The 13276-nt window shown below is 44.4% G+C and overlaps 1 protein-coding gene across 2 annotated transcripts in view; it reads right to left on the bottom strand.

Moving 5' to 3' along the window:
• LOC126457257 (zinc finger protein 395) overlaps window positions 1–13276 on the bottom strand; it is a 528326-nt gene that overhangs the window by 226093 nt on the left and 288957 nt on the right. The window contains exon 3 of one of the 2 annotated variants that reach the window (XM_050093421.1): window positions 3338–3427. The exons of the other annotated variant lie outside the window; for it this stretch is intronic. Coding sequence (XP_049949378.1) covers window positions 3338–3427 — 90 coding nt within the window. The remainder of the gene's footprint in view (window positions 1–3337; window positions 3428–13276) is intronic. 2 annotated transcript variants of the gene reach the window in all.

The raw sequence follows: 13276 nt of genomic DNA, 5'->3' as shown, positions 1-13276 counted from the left end.
TTGTATGGAGTGTAGCCATGTATGGAAGTGAAACGTGGACGATAAATAGTTTGGACAAGAAGAGAATAGAAGCTTTCGAAATGTGGTGCTACAGAAGAATGCGTAGATCACATAACTAATGAGGAGGTAATGAATAGAATTGGGGAGAAGAGGAGTTTGTGGCACAACTTGACTAGAAGAAGGGACCGGTTGGTAGGACATGTTCTGAGGCATCAAGGGATCACAAATTTAGTATTGGAGGGCAGCGTGGAGGGTAAAAATCGTAGAGGGAGACAAAGAGATGAATACACTAAGCAGATTCAGAAGGATGTAGGTTGCAGTAAGTACTGGGATAGAGTAGCATGGAGAGCTGCATCAAACCAGTCTCAGGACCGAAGACCACAACAACAACAATTAGGGAAACGTACGTACGTGTGTGTGTGTGTGTGTGTGTGTGTGTGTGTGTGTGTGTACTGCAGAGCCGACACTTGGGCGCAGTATGGGGCCAAGCGCCAGTGACACGACCCACAAACGCACTAGCGGCTGCTCTATAAATCAACGCCCGTGTGCCACGCAGCCCGCACCAGTGTGTGTGCCTTTACACAGTTTCAGTACTACAGCCGCACTCCCGTCCTTCGCACTGCTCTCTTTTTGTTACGCTGTCTCTTGTAAGGACGAACGTGAAACTACAATAGGTACGTTAGTGTTCGGAACCCGAAAACATTATCAGAGAATCATCGACAATCGACTGTGGACCAAGAATTTGAACGGTCCCTACTTTCCAGTAGAACTACGGGAAGGAAAACGGCGAATGTATCATTGCATCACACGTAGCGTTTCAGATGTATGGAAGCTGCTCCCGGAGAAATTTGCGCCCATACAAAAATTTGCGAAGTTTGCACCCAGTATTCCTGAAACTGTGTCCTTAGTACTTCACGGGCTACCTAGGTCTCCAGATTCCTCTTCCAACAGAAACGCTCCGTAAGCCCGCTGTGAGGGGCTGTACCGGCCAGCCTGAGCCGCGTCGACGCCGCCGTGCAAATGACCAACAACCAAAACGTCCTGCGGCTGGAAGAAAGGCGCCACCAGTGGTCGACGTAATATTCCACGACAAACACTCTTACATGTCCAAACCGTACTAGTTATTTTAACCTTTAAATTTGCTTTTCTTTCTTTCACGACGGAAATGCTGCTCTCGTGTTATGAAAAATTTTGTTATGCATTGTCACTTAGAAAAATAGTTCCTGTGTAAAATATTTTATTATCCATACTCTTTCCGTTTAAATAATTTCTTACTTTATATATACACAATTTTATAATGCTCATACATCTTCCCCTTGCCAATAATGAATTGATATGCAGAATTAAAATTATAAAGCAAACTGTATTCCTGTTTTGCAGTCACATATAAAGGACGCCCACATGTAGCAGTAGGAGCGGAAGAAGAAGCTATGTACAGCTGATGTCGCCTACATACGGCCATACTCTTGGCCTTTTAGTTAGGATGACAAGGCATCTTATGTAGATACATGTACCATATGCTGATACGCGGGTTTTGCCCGTATTTTTGTCATGTAGAAGAAAAATGATTTTTAAATACCGTATTTGTATTTTGGTTTTTGTGTTTTCCCTTATAGTTTCTGAAGGTACGGTCACAAGTAAAATTTTGTGATTGCTCCCGACAGAAAGTAAATTACGATCACCCGACTGAAAAAAGTTCGGCTTTACACTTCTTGTCGAGCATCTGCAGTCCTCTTCGCCGGTACACCAAATACTCTTCACACCCGTCGCCTCTTCGACGTGCCAGACACAAGTTGCGGAGCTCGGAGACGAGGATAAGTGGGCCCCTGGACAACCTCATCTCAGCATGAATTTAACTGGCGTGGTTTACAGGACACCATTCGTGGCCAGTTTCTGATACTTCCAAGTACTTCATCTAGCTCCATCTTGTAGCTCAACATTAAAGTCAGTGATACAGATAATCTGTTCGTCCGTGAGGGCCTGCTGCTGTGGCCGAGCGGTTCTAGGCCCTTCAGTCCGGAACCGCACGACTGCTACGGTTGCAGGTTCTAATCCTGCCTCGGGTATGGATGTGTGTGATGTCCTTAGGTTAGTTAGGTTTAAGTAGTTCTAACGTCTAGGGGACTGATGACCTCAGATGTTAAGTCCCATAGTGCTCAGAGCCATTTGAACCACTATTCGTCATGGCCTGCATCTATTATTAAGTCGCTCCGTTCCATCAGACATTTTGCGTGTGTTTACATCTGCATGTGTTTTTCCTGACTACTTTCTGTCAGTACCATACCCTCTGCAGCACACTGTCCAAAATTCCATTCCTACTGTCTGATTACAAAAAAGAAGTTTAATGGAAACAGTGTCGTAAAAAATGTTACTTTTCTGATGTAACATTTTCGAAACAAACTCAGTTTGCTAACGAACAGCACTTTCATTCGAACAGACTCGAACACGGCGGAGGATCGAGTCCTCCCTCGGGCATAGGTGTGTGTGTTTGTCCTTAGGGTAATTTAGGTTAAGTAGCGTGTAAGCTTACGGACTGATGACCTTAGCATTTAAGTCCCATAAGACTTCACATGCATTTGAACATTTTGAACAAAACTCGAAGAGCCGACTTTATTATCGCTTTGATGATGACCAATATGCATCTTTCCATTTTTATTCGAGAAAACAAGGCTCTTAATAGGAGTCGAGAAGTTACAAACGTGAACTTGCACTCTATTCTTCATTAAGAAGAGGTGGGTTACAGATACAAAGGCTTCAATAATGGCGAATCAGTGGATGCTCGTGGTATAAGACATCCCCATACACATCAGCGAGAGTTCCAGGCAGAATTATCGCATCATGTCTGTCTTACAATACAGCCACCTCGAATACAGTCTTTCCCAAGATCTGTTTCATATCCACATGGGGCAATTTTACGAAAATGGTGATGCATATATTTCCGGACGAGACAGACACCAGAGAGGGGGGAGGGGGGCAGGAGCGAGACGGAAAGAGAGGGAGAGAATTTATTTACAGAGTGAAGTTCGTTATTTACAGAGCGAACTTTTTAATGTAGTCATATTTACAAAGGTCAAGCAATTTTATTTTTGTACTGCTTCAAAGGCCAGCTTGCAGTACACGAAATTGTGCAGAGAAAACTGGGCAGGAATTATTGACAGATGAAACCCAGGGAAGGGCGTTTCTAGGGAAGAAGAAAGCAATGAAACCCAGAAGCACCGATAGACAGTGAACGAGCGGAATGTCGTAGAGAAGCATCATTCCACCAAGCAGAGCAGGAAAGAGCAAAGCGGTGATGAGTAGTGAGCCCAGCCCGTTCGGCCTTCAGCGAAGTACGCACCCGGCGAGGCCGCCGCGCGCGTCCACGTACAACTTCCACGTGCGCCGGGAGGACATCCTGCGCGCAGACGCCCGGATCGGTCCTGGGCTTCTGAAACACAGAGCGACTTGCCGTCACACGTGCAGCCCACCACCCGCAGCCGCCGCTGCAGTCGGCCGCGGTCGCACGCAGTTCGCACGCAGCGTCCACCCATCGCTGCGACCAGGCGTCATCCTGAATTGCGGCAGCGTGCGCAACACGACACACCGCGGCACCGCCCGCTGGGAAATGACCGCACATGCTGACGGCAACACATTCGTCGACCACCGCTCAAACTATCCCCATCGAGGTATATCAACAACACCTGTCGGCAGCTGAGGGTTTCAATTAATTATCATTTATTCTAGAGAAACTGCACGATCATGAATGGTATCTGCTCTTTCGGGAACAGTTACTATCTTCATATACCCCACTTCTCTTTTTATCAAAACTTTCTTACCTCAGGCCGGTCAAACTAACGTACGAGCGATACCCATGAAATTTTAATTATCACCTCAAAAAATTAAAATACACTATGTGATCAAAAGTATCCGGACACCTGGCTGAAAATGACTTACAAATTCGTTGCGCCCTCTATCGGTAATGCTGGAATTCGGCCTGGTGTTGGCCCACCCTTAGCCCTGACGACAGCGTCCACCCTCGCGGGCATACGTTCAATCAGGTGCTGGAAGAATTCTTGTGGAATGGCAGCCCGTTCTTCACGGAGTGCTGCACTGAGGAGAGGTATCGATGTCGATCGGTGAGGCCTAGCACGAAGTCGGCGTTCCAAAAGATCTGAAAGGTGTTCTATAGGATTCAGGTCAGGACTCTGTGTAGACCAGTCCATTACAGGGATGTAACCATTCCGCCACAGGCCGTGCATCACGAACAGCTGCTCGACCGCGTCGAAAGATGCAATCGCCATCCCCGAATTGCTCTTCAACAGTGGGAAGCAAGAATGTGTTTAAAACATCGATGTGGGCCTGTGCTGTGATAGTGCCACGCAAAACAACAAGGGTTGCAAGCCCCCTCCATAAAAAGCACGACCACACCACAACAACACAAAATTTTTCTGTTGGCACTACACACGCTGGCAGATTACGTTCACCTGGCATTCGATACCCACACCCTGCCACATTGTGTACCGTGATTCGTCACTCCACACAACGTTTTTCCACTGTTCAATGGCCCAGTGTTTACGCTCCCTACACCAAGCGAGCCGTCGTTTGGCACTTACCGGCAGGATTTGTGGCTTATGAACAGCCGCTCGACCATGAAATCCAAGTTTTCTCACCTCCCGCGTAACTGTCATAGTACTTGCAGTGGATCCTGATGCAGTTTGGAATTCCTATGTAATGGTCTGGATAGATGTGTGCCTATTACACATTACCACCCTCTTCAACTGTTGGCGGTCTCTGTCAGTCAATAGACGAGATCGGTCTATACGCTTTTTTGCCGTACGTGTCCCTTCCAGTTTCCGCTTCACCATCACATCGGCAACAGTGGACCTACAGATGTTTAGGAGTGTGGGAATCTCGAGTACAGACGCATGACACAAGGGACACCCAATCACCTGACCACGTTCGAAGTCCGTGAGTTCCGCACAACGCTCCATTCTGCTCTCTCACGATGTCTAATGACTACAGGGGTCGCTGATATGGAGTACCAAGCAGTAAGTGGCGGCACAATGCACATAATATGAAAAACGTATGTTTTTGGAGGTGTCCGGATACTTTTGATCACATAGTGTATCTTCTGCTACACACTTAAATCGCTGCGTCCATAGCACGCTGCTAGAGAAGGCAAAACAAAGTACAGGGTGTTTCAAAAAGAAAGAACTTATTTCAGTTGTTTATTATAGACAAATTGTGAAAGACAGAAACGCATTGCGGATGTCACTGGATAGAGGTAGGTTCAAAGTGTCATATCTGCAGACACACTATACTGTACCCTCAACAAGAGCACCGTGCGTCGCTCGAGAAACATCGAGAAGCCAGTCCACATCAAACAAACGAATCAACAGGTCTCTGTTTACTGAATCGTCAGCTTAAACAGTCCCATTTCTCAGTTGTTCAAAAACAGCTGCCATAGGTGGGAAAAAGACTGTTCTTAAGTACGTCCACAGAAAAAAATCGCAAGGTTTGAGGTCTGGTGGCCTGGGAGGCCAAAAGCAATGGAAAAGATCTTCTTGTTCACCGCTTCCATTTCGATGCTGTGGGATGGTGGTGCTAAGATAACGGCGCACCTTAATGTGGATGTGAGGTGGGACGCCGTCAGTCGTTCGGAAAATGTGCCCCTCCCGTACCTTGGACAAGTTAAATGCAAAATTCGTACCTTCTGTTTTGGTTGCCCGAACGCAGCTGTTGCAGTAATTCAACTTACAGGGCATTATATAGAGGCACAGTTTCAGAACCCGCCACACTGTTGGTTGAGGAACTTGTAAGTTCCTGGCCTACCCGTCTTGTGGACTTACGAGGGCGACAAGTCAGCGCATCTCGGATACGCTCGACATTTTCATCAGACGTGCGTGGCCGACCAGTATTGTTACATTTCCATATGCCAACAACTTTCAAGAAATTTCTATGCCAGTCATATATCTGCTTGTGTGGAGTCGGCTTCTTGCTGATTCGACGGCGGAATGCACGTTGCACGTTAACACTGGATTGACTTCACGCAAATTCCAACTCAAAAAATGATTTCCCTTGACGGAGAGTCGTCTTGTTGCTACAAACACAGCGCAGCTGTGTCAGAACTTTGTACCTTCCTCTATCCAGTGACATGCGCAAAGTCTCTCTTTCATGGTTTGCCTGTAATAAACAACTGAAATCAGTTTATTCTTTTTTAATCACCCGGCACTGCTGCGGTACTGTGAATCGGACATTTCAGTTTGATGTTTTCACTAACTTTATAGGGCGGTTCTTGCCCGCCTGTCGCGTGAGTAGTACGAAGGCAGATATTCACTTCTGTTCAGGGAAATTCGCGACGGGGTCCCAGTCCTACACACGTGTTTTTTTTTATTTATAATACAGTCCTTGCAGTTATTCTCTTCAGTTTTTTGGTTGGTTTGACACCGTCCTGGATCTCGTCCAATTTTACGCCAATTTTGCCATCTTTACAAACCTACTACATTATCCGTAATCTGTTACCCGTATCCTACCATTTCTCTGTACTGATAATTTTGCCTTCCGCTGCTCCTGATATTATAAAATTAAATATCCTTCGGTGGCGTGTTATATATCCCACTCTTTCGGCGCCTTGTCTTTCCAATAGTTCTTCATTTCGTGGTTCATCTCTTTATTTTAACACGTCCTTGTACCATCACATTGAAAATGCTTCCTGTTTACTCGTCTCTCCTTTCTCAAAGCCACCGCATTTACTTACAGGTAAATGGATGTTTTTTTCTAATATTTGTAAGTCTGAGACAAAGCTTTTCAGCAACAGGGAATAAGATGAAAAGAGAAACTAGAGAGATCATGTTACTTTATGGTAGATTAGTTTACTTATAGTGGATTACCAGTCAAACAAAGAAATACAGAGCATATTCTGCTTCATTCATATCATGCCTAGAATTCAGCTGAATATAGTTAATTATCCTAATGAAACTGATTCGATCGTAAATAAGAAAATTGCATGTGATTTTCCCAATTTCTCATTTCCAACTGTTTGGTGACAGCTACCATACGTGGTACTCCGTTATTCCGAGCACCGGCTCATGTGATCTGCACAAAATAATTTTGGTGAGATGATGGCTATCCTAACCAAACCCGTTCACCGCCAACAGAAATTTAAAAAATCCGATTTAGACTGCTTTATTATTCTTAATGTTCGATTAATCTCACGCTCTTCTTCGAGCCTCGAAACCACGTGTCGTTATTTATAGTTGACACTAAGTAGACTGCAGAACTAGGCCACTATCTAGCCTTTAACTTGCATTAGCTCATCCAAACAAAGGTGATAAAATTTTAATGAATGGTATACAAACACTGTGGAAAGAACATAGTAACAATAGTTTAATTTTCTCTTTATCCGTAAATTTGGCATCTAATGTTCGTCTGTAAAAATGTCTTATTTAACAAAATATTTCCAGCTATTATGCCGCGGTCGAACTAATTTCTTGGCGAAACGCAACATTTTGTCCCCATCTGCGGAGGACATATTCATCTAGACGATTGATTGTAGCTTCTGTGAAGGTCCGTTTCACACCCTCGCTCGCTGCTGAATGAATCAATATTTCGTTTCCACTTGCTCTCACACAGAAAAGTGACGCATGTTTTATAAATTGAAGCGCAGTTGACCGCTGAGAGATGCTGTTTCCCTCCTTTGCTGTCGTCACAAGGTACGGGACTGGTACGCATCTTCTTCAGTATCGGAACCCAGATGCCATTTCATTTCGTATCCTCCTCCTTCCGATCATGAGCATCATCATCATCATCATCATCATCATCGTCGTCGTCGTCGTCATCATAGTGTTCAATCATCTCTATCGCCTTTGTTCCACCGTGGCGCGATGGCAGTAGCGGACGACCAATTGCATTCGAGTTTTGAAATCCTGTGACGTTGCATTCCTGCTCCTGAGCACGCGGGAACTCAATATTGCTTCTGTCTGTAACTAGGCAGGGACTTTCATAGAAGTTACAACTCCCCTTGAAGATGCCTCCGCAGAAAGAGCGGAACATTATTTTTTTTTCAAGATATTAATTCGACAACTGCATAATAGCCGGAATATTTTAGTAAGTACCAGTTAACCACCGATTCTTTAAAGAACTGGGACTGATGACCACAGATGTTAAGTCCCATAGTGCTCAGAGCCATTTTTTTTAAAGAACTGAACTGGTATGCATAAAACGGCTTCCAACATCTGATAACTTTCCAAATGAATTATTTGATGTTAAGCGTCTAAGGGAGAGAAAAGTTTAGAAAAGGACTGAAATTACGCTCATTATGAAACAGTGGATAAATACAGTCTGGTAATTTACAATTCATTTTAAGTAAAATCAAGTTTTTCACGCATCTCAATGTTTATGATGTCTTATCTCCTGAACTATGTATCGTACAATGCCATAATTTTGCATATACATTCGTTGATATGAGTAGATACTGTCTGCAAAGTGCGTCGCGAATAGAGTTAGGAGTAAATAAATAATAAAACGCCAGGCCTGATGCGGCAGTTTTACTCCATGAGCAGTAGGAGTGCTCGCATAAGGAGCAGTAAAATGAAAACGAGATTGATGGAAAGAAAGTAAGTAAGTAAGCAAACAGTTTTATTATTTCAAAAGTAATCGCCGTAACTGTTAACATATTTATCCCACTGTGGAACAAGACGGTCAATCGCTTCATGGAAAATATTCGCTTATGCCTACGAAACCGTGACTATACCCAGGTGAGCATGTCTTCGTCTAAAGCAAATCGACGGCCACGAACATCTTTCTTCCTGACTCCAAAAATATGGAAATCGCATGGGGAGAGTTCTGGACTGTATGGAGGGCTTTCCAGCAAAACTTCTACAGCGTAGCCTAAACAACCTTGGCAACATGTGGGCGGGCATTATCCTTCGACAGAACGATGTCGTTCTCAAATATTCCTGGGCGTTCACTGGACTCGATGGAGCGCTTCAGTTTTTGCAAAATGTCCACGTACCGCTGTGCGTAACTGTGGCGCCTTGTTCGAGAAAGTCAGTGGGCAGCGGGCCCTTGCACTCAAAGAAAAAGATAATGACTTTCCCGGAGCAGGCGTGTTTGTTTCTGGACTACGCTGCAGAAGTTTCGCTGCGAAACCCCTACACGTCCTCTAAACAGTCCTGATATCTCCTCGTGCGATTCACATACTTTTGAAGCTCTGCAGAAAGTTAACTTATTCGTGGCCGTCGATTTGCTTCGGACGAAGAGATGCACCCGTGGATAAAATCCGTAGGCAACCGGAAACATTTTTCCATGAAGGTGTTAACCGTATAGTCTCCCAGTGGGATAAATGTATTAACAGTTATGGCAATCACTTTCGAATTAATGAAGTTTACTTATCTTTTCCCATCTGTCTCATTTTAATTTGACTGCTAGTTACAATAAGCGATAATTTTTTTCCTTTGATGATTTTGTGCAGGGACTCATCGAGAAAAAAATGTCGAAAAGACTTGAAATTATGTGAAAAGTTTGTTGCAAGCCAGTAAGTGCTGCCATTCTCAAAAACTGGATGAATATAGTGTAAGTATTGGCGTGCACTGAGTTACCTCCATCCAGACGTATATACAGTTTGTAACTATGATACTTATCCTATTATTTTAAACTTTTATCGTATGACTATACCTCTTAAAGAGTACAGTTTATCAACATTTCAAATGCTTAAATTTGATCAATAATTGTATGAAATATTGAAACACAGATTTTTGTTGCCCCTGCGAACTGGTGGGTAGGCAACCTGAAACTGGAATCGTGTGCCATGAGGCAGGTTAGCCTTCTAGTAATACAAGTGCTCGGACTACATCTTGCTGGTAGCAGCACTGCAGCTCCAGCCTGCCTTCCGCTGCGTTCCCACACACGCGCCGCGACACACTTAGCAGCCGCTTGTTTACGCGACGCCGGGTTTTTACGGCAGCCGCTAGTTAGGACAGGTCCGGCCCAAATGCCAAACACCGCCTCTTCCTGCGAGGCGAGAACTTGCAAGCGGCCAGCTTAAACACACACACACACACACACACACACACACACACACACACACACAGAGAGAGAGAGAGAGAGAGAGAGAGAGAGAGAGAGCGCTAGCTATCTCTGAAGGAAACTACCGCTACCGCTTCCATTAAACTTCTGACGTCAACGACGTTACCTTTTTTTTCCATTTCTCTGTACGAATGCGTGCACATATAAAATCTGAAATCTTGCGTCAGACACAGTACTTATTGATAGGTTTTTTTCACTTATGAATAACATACAGAGTAACTAATGAGGACATACTAAACAGAATTGGGGGGGGGGGGGAATTTGTAACACCACCAGACTAGATGAAGGGGTCGGTTGATATGACATTTTGAGATATAAAGGGATCACCAATTTAGACACTGGTGGGAAGTGAGAGTGTGTGTGTGTGTGGGGCGGGGGGGGGGGAGGGGGGGCGTTAAAATCGTAGAGGAAGACCAGCAGATGTATGCAGTAAGCAGATTCAGTCAGAAGGATGTAAGCTGTAGTAGCTGTAAGTAGGCTGTTTACGTTTTTATGTTGGTAACGCCACGTAGCGCTCTGTATGAAAATCACTGACTGTGCTGTGTGCAGTCTGTGGCTGGTTTCCATTGTTGGAATATTTTCTATTGTAGTGTTGGGCAGTTGGATGTGAACTGCGCGTAGCGTTGCATAGTTGGAGGTGAGCCGCCAGCAGTGGTAGATGTGGGGAGAGAGATGGCGGAGTTTTGAGAGCGGATGATCTGGACGTGTGTTCATCAGAGAGAGTAAATTTGTAGGACTCGACGTCATAAACTGATTATATATAATGACTTTTGAACACTATTAAGGTAAATACAATGTTCTCTATCAAAATCTTTCATTTGCTAACTATGCCTATCAGTAGTTAGTGCCTTCAGTAGTTAGAACCTTTTATTTAGCTGGCAGTAGTGGTGCTCGCTGTATTGCAGTAGTTCGAGTAACGAAGATTTTTGTGAGGTAAGTGATTCATGAAAGTTATAGGTTATTGTTAGTCAGGGCCATTCTTTTGTAGGGAGTTTTGAAAGTCAGATAGCGTTGCGCTAAAAATATTGTGTGTCAGTTTAAGCACAGTCATTTATAATTTTTCTAAGGGGACGTTTCATAGCTACTCGCAGAAGAAGAAGGAGGAGAAGAAGAAGAAGATGAAGAGGCTTGCACAGGATAGAGTAGCACGGTAAGTTGCATCAGACCAGTCTACGGTCTGGAGACAACAACGTGGCATGCTGAAAGAAATTCGTGCATCACTAACACCGTAGAACTGGTTGGTATCTTGCAATAGCTGGATTACATGAACTGGAAGTATTTGTAAACAAGAGTGAACATGAATTACGTAGCCAGACGGTACCAAACAGGGACTGTGTGCATTATTACAGTACTCGTATGTTAAACGTCGGCGGTAACTGTGACACACATATTTCGGTATCTAAAAAGAACACAGTTTTCTTTTCCTTTTGCAAGGATTCTGAACAATGTGTGAAGGAATAAGATCAAACGAGAAGAAGCGTTGTTGACTTACGAGAGAACAAGCTAGAATTATTTTCGCGCTGGAAGACGTGATCTACGTCACAAAGAGTGTGTGCGATATCGTAAACATGCCCTCATAGCAACAAACTTTAACAACTGTCGTGCGAGACTCAGTCGTCTTCCGTCGACTCGCCTTGATAATGAAAATGGCAGTACAGCACTCAGCCGAATTACCAGAACACTAAGAACTGGATGCACCAGTAATCTCACCGGAAACTCTACGCTCCAAGCATTTTACTTATTGGTGCTAAACTCATAAGTGACTGAGCAACTCAATACGTCGTCACTTAGTACGAAGCCATCTGGCCTTCTCATCTAACTCAGACATGGCCAGTGAATTAATAACGGAAACGGTACTAAAGACGTACAGAAGCTCGGACTGGAAAAGCATGAGATAAGACAACTAGGTCTTTACCATTTCAAAAAACGTCCGACATTCTAGATATTCGGTGGGTCTGTGGTAATTGTATGCCGCCAGTGACAGTGCCTACATGTAGTATGCATACGTGGTGCTGCTTCACAGAGGCTATGCTGTCCTCTCAATGTAACAGACACACACTGAACAACTTCACAGCTTATCTGCAAGTACGACGCCCCAAGATTTAACAAATGGTTCAAATAGCTCTGAGCACTATAGGACTTAACATCTGAGGTCCTCAGTTCCCTAGAACTTAGAACTACTTAAACCTAACTAACCTAAGGACATCACACACATCCATGCCCGAGGCAGGATTCGAACCTGCGACCGTAGCAGTCGCGCGGTTCCGGACTGAAGCGCCTAGAACCGCTTGGCCACAACACAGATTTAATAAATTCAGCTAAATCTCTTCGGAACATTCATTACGAAGAACTTTGATGGATTTCTTTACGACTTACTTAGGCAGTACAAGCTGTGAATTAGTTTCAACAAGTCTGTACAGCCATTTTTAAATACCACCTACATTCTGTACTAAGGGAAAGATTACACAGCGGGTTTCGCATTAAGAAATTGCATTTGAATATTGACTGTTTGTAAGAAGATTGTATTATGCCACGTGTAAGAATGAGAAACGCCAACCAGCATGGCCACTCATCCACGAAGGAAGTGGATCACAAGGCGCTTGTTCGACTGTTTCTTGAGTATTGTTTACCAATCTGAGATAGCTACCAGACAGGACTGATAGAAGAGACAGAAAAGATCCAAATAACAGCGGCGCATTTCGTCACGGAATCGTTTAGCAGGCGCGCAAGAGTTACGGAGATGCTCATGAAACTCCTATTGCAGACGTTACGAGAGGTGCGTTGTGCATCGCGGAGAAGTTTACTATTGAAACTTCTGGAGGGAACTGTCCGGGAAGGGTCAGACAACATATTACTTCCTGCCACATATATCTTGCGAAATGAACACCAGAAAATTCGAGAAATTATGGCAATACAGAGGCTTACTAACAGTCTCTCTTCCCACGCGCCATTCGCGAGTGGAACAGGGAAGGGAAGATAAGTTAGTGGGCTCAAAATAATCCTCCACCACACACCGTTTGATAGCTTGCAGAATGTGATGTTGACGATGCTGGAATCGCAAACTGCAGGCTCGTAGCATATCGATACGGTACTATATCGATCCGCGATGCTGTTGCTCGCATTGGTCGGAATCTCACGACTGCCATGCGCATGTGAAATAGACTGGCCCAGGAGAGCCATACTGTACGCCATGTAGGATTTCAATGGCGCA

This window comes from Schistocerca serialis, chromosome 2, assembly GCF_023864345.2.
Source record: "Schistocerca serialis cubense isolate TAMUIC-IGC-003099 chromosome 2, iqSchSeri2.2, whole genome shotgun sequence".
NCBI classification, from domain to species: domain Eukaryota; kingdom Metazoa; phylum Arthropoda; class Insecta; order Orthoptera; family Acrididae; genus Schistocerca; species Schistocerca serialis.
This window is presented reverse-complemented; position numbering and strand designations above follow the sequence as displayed.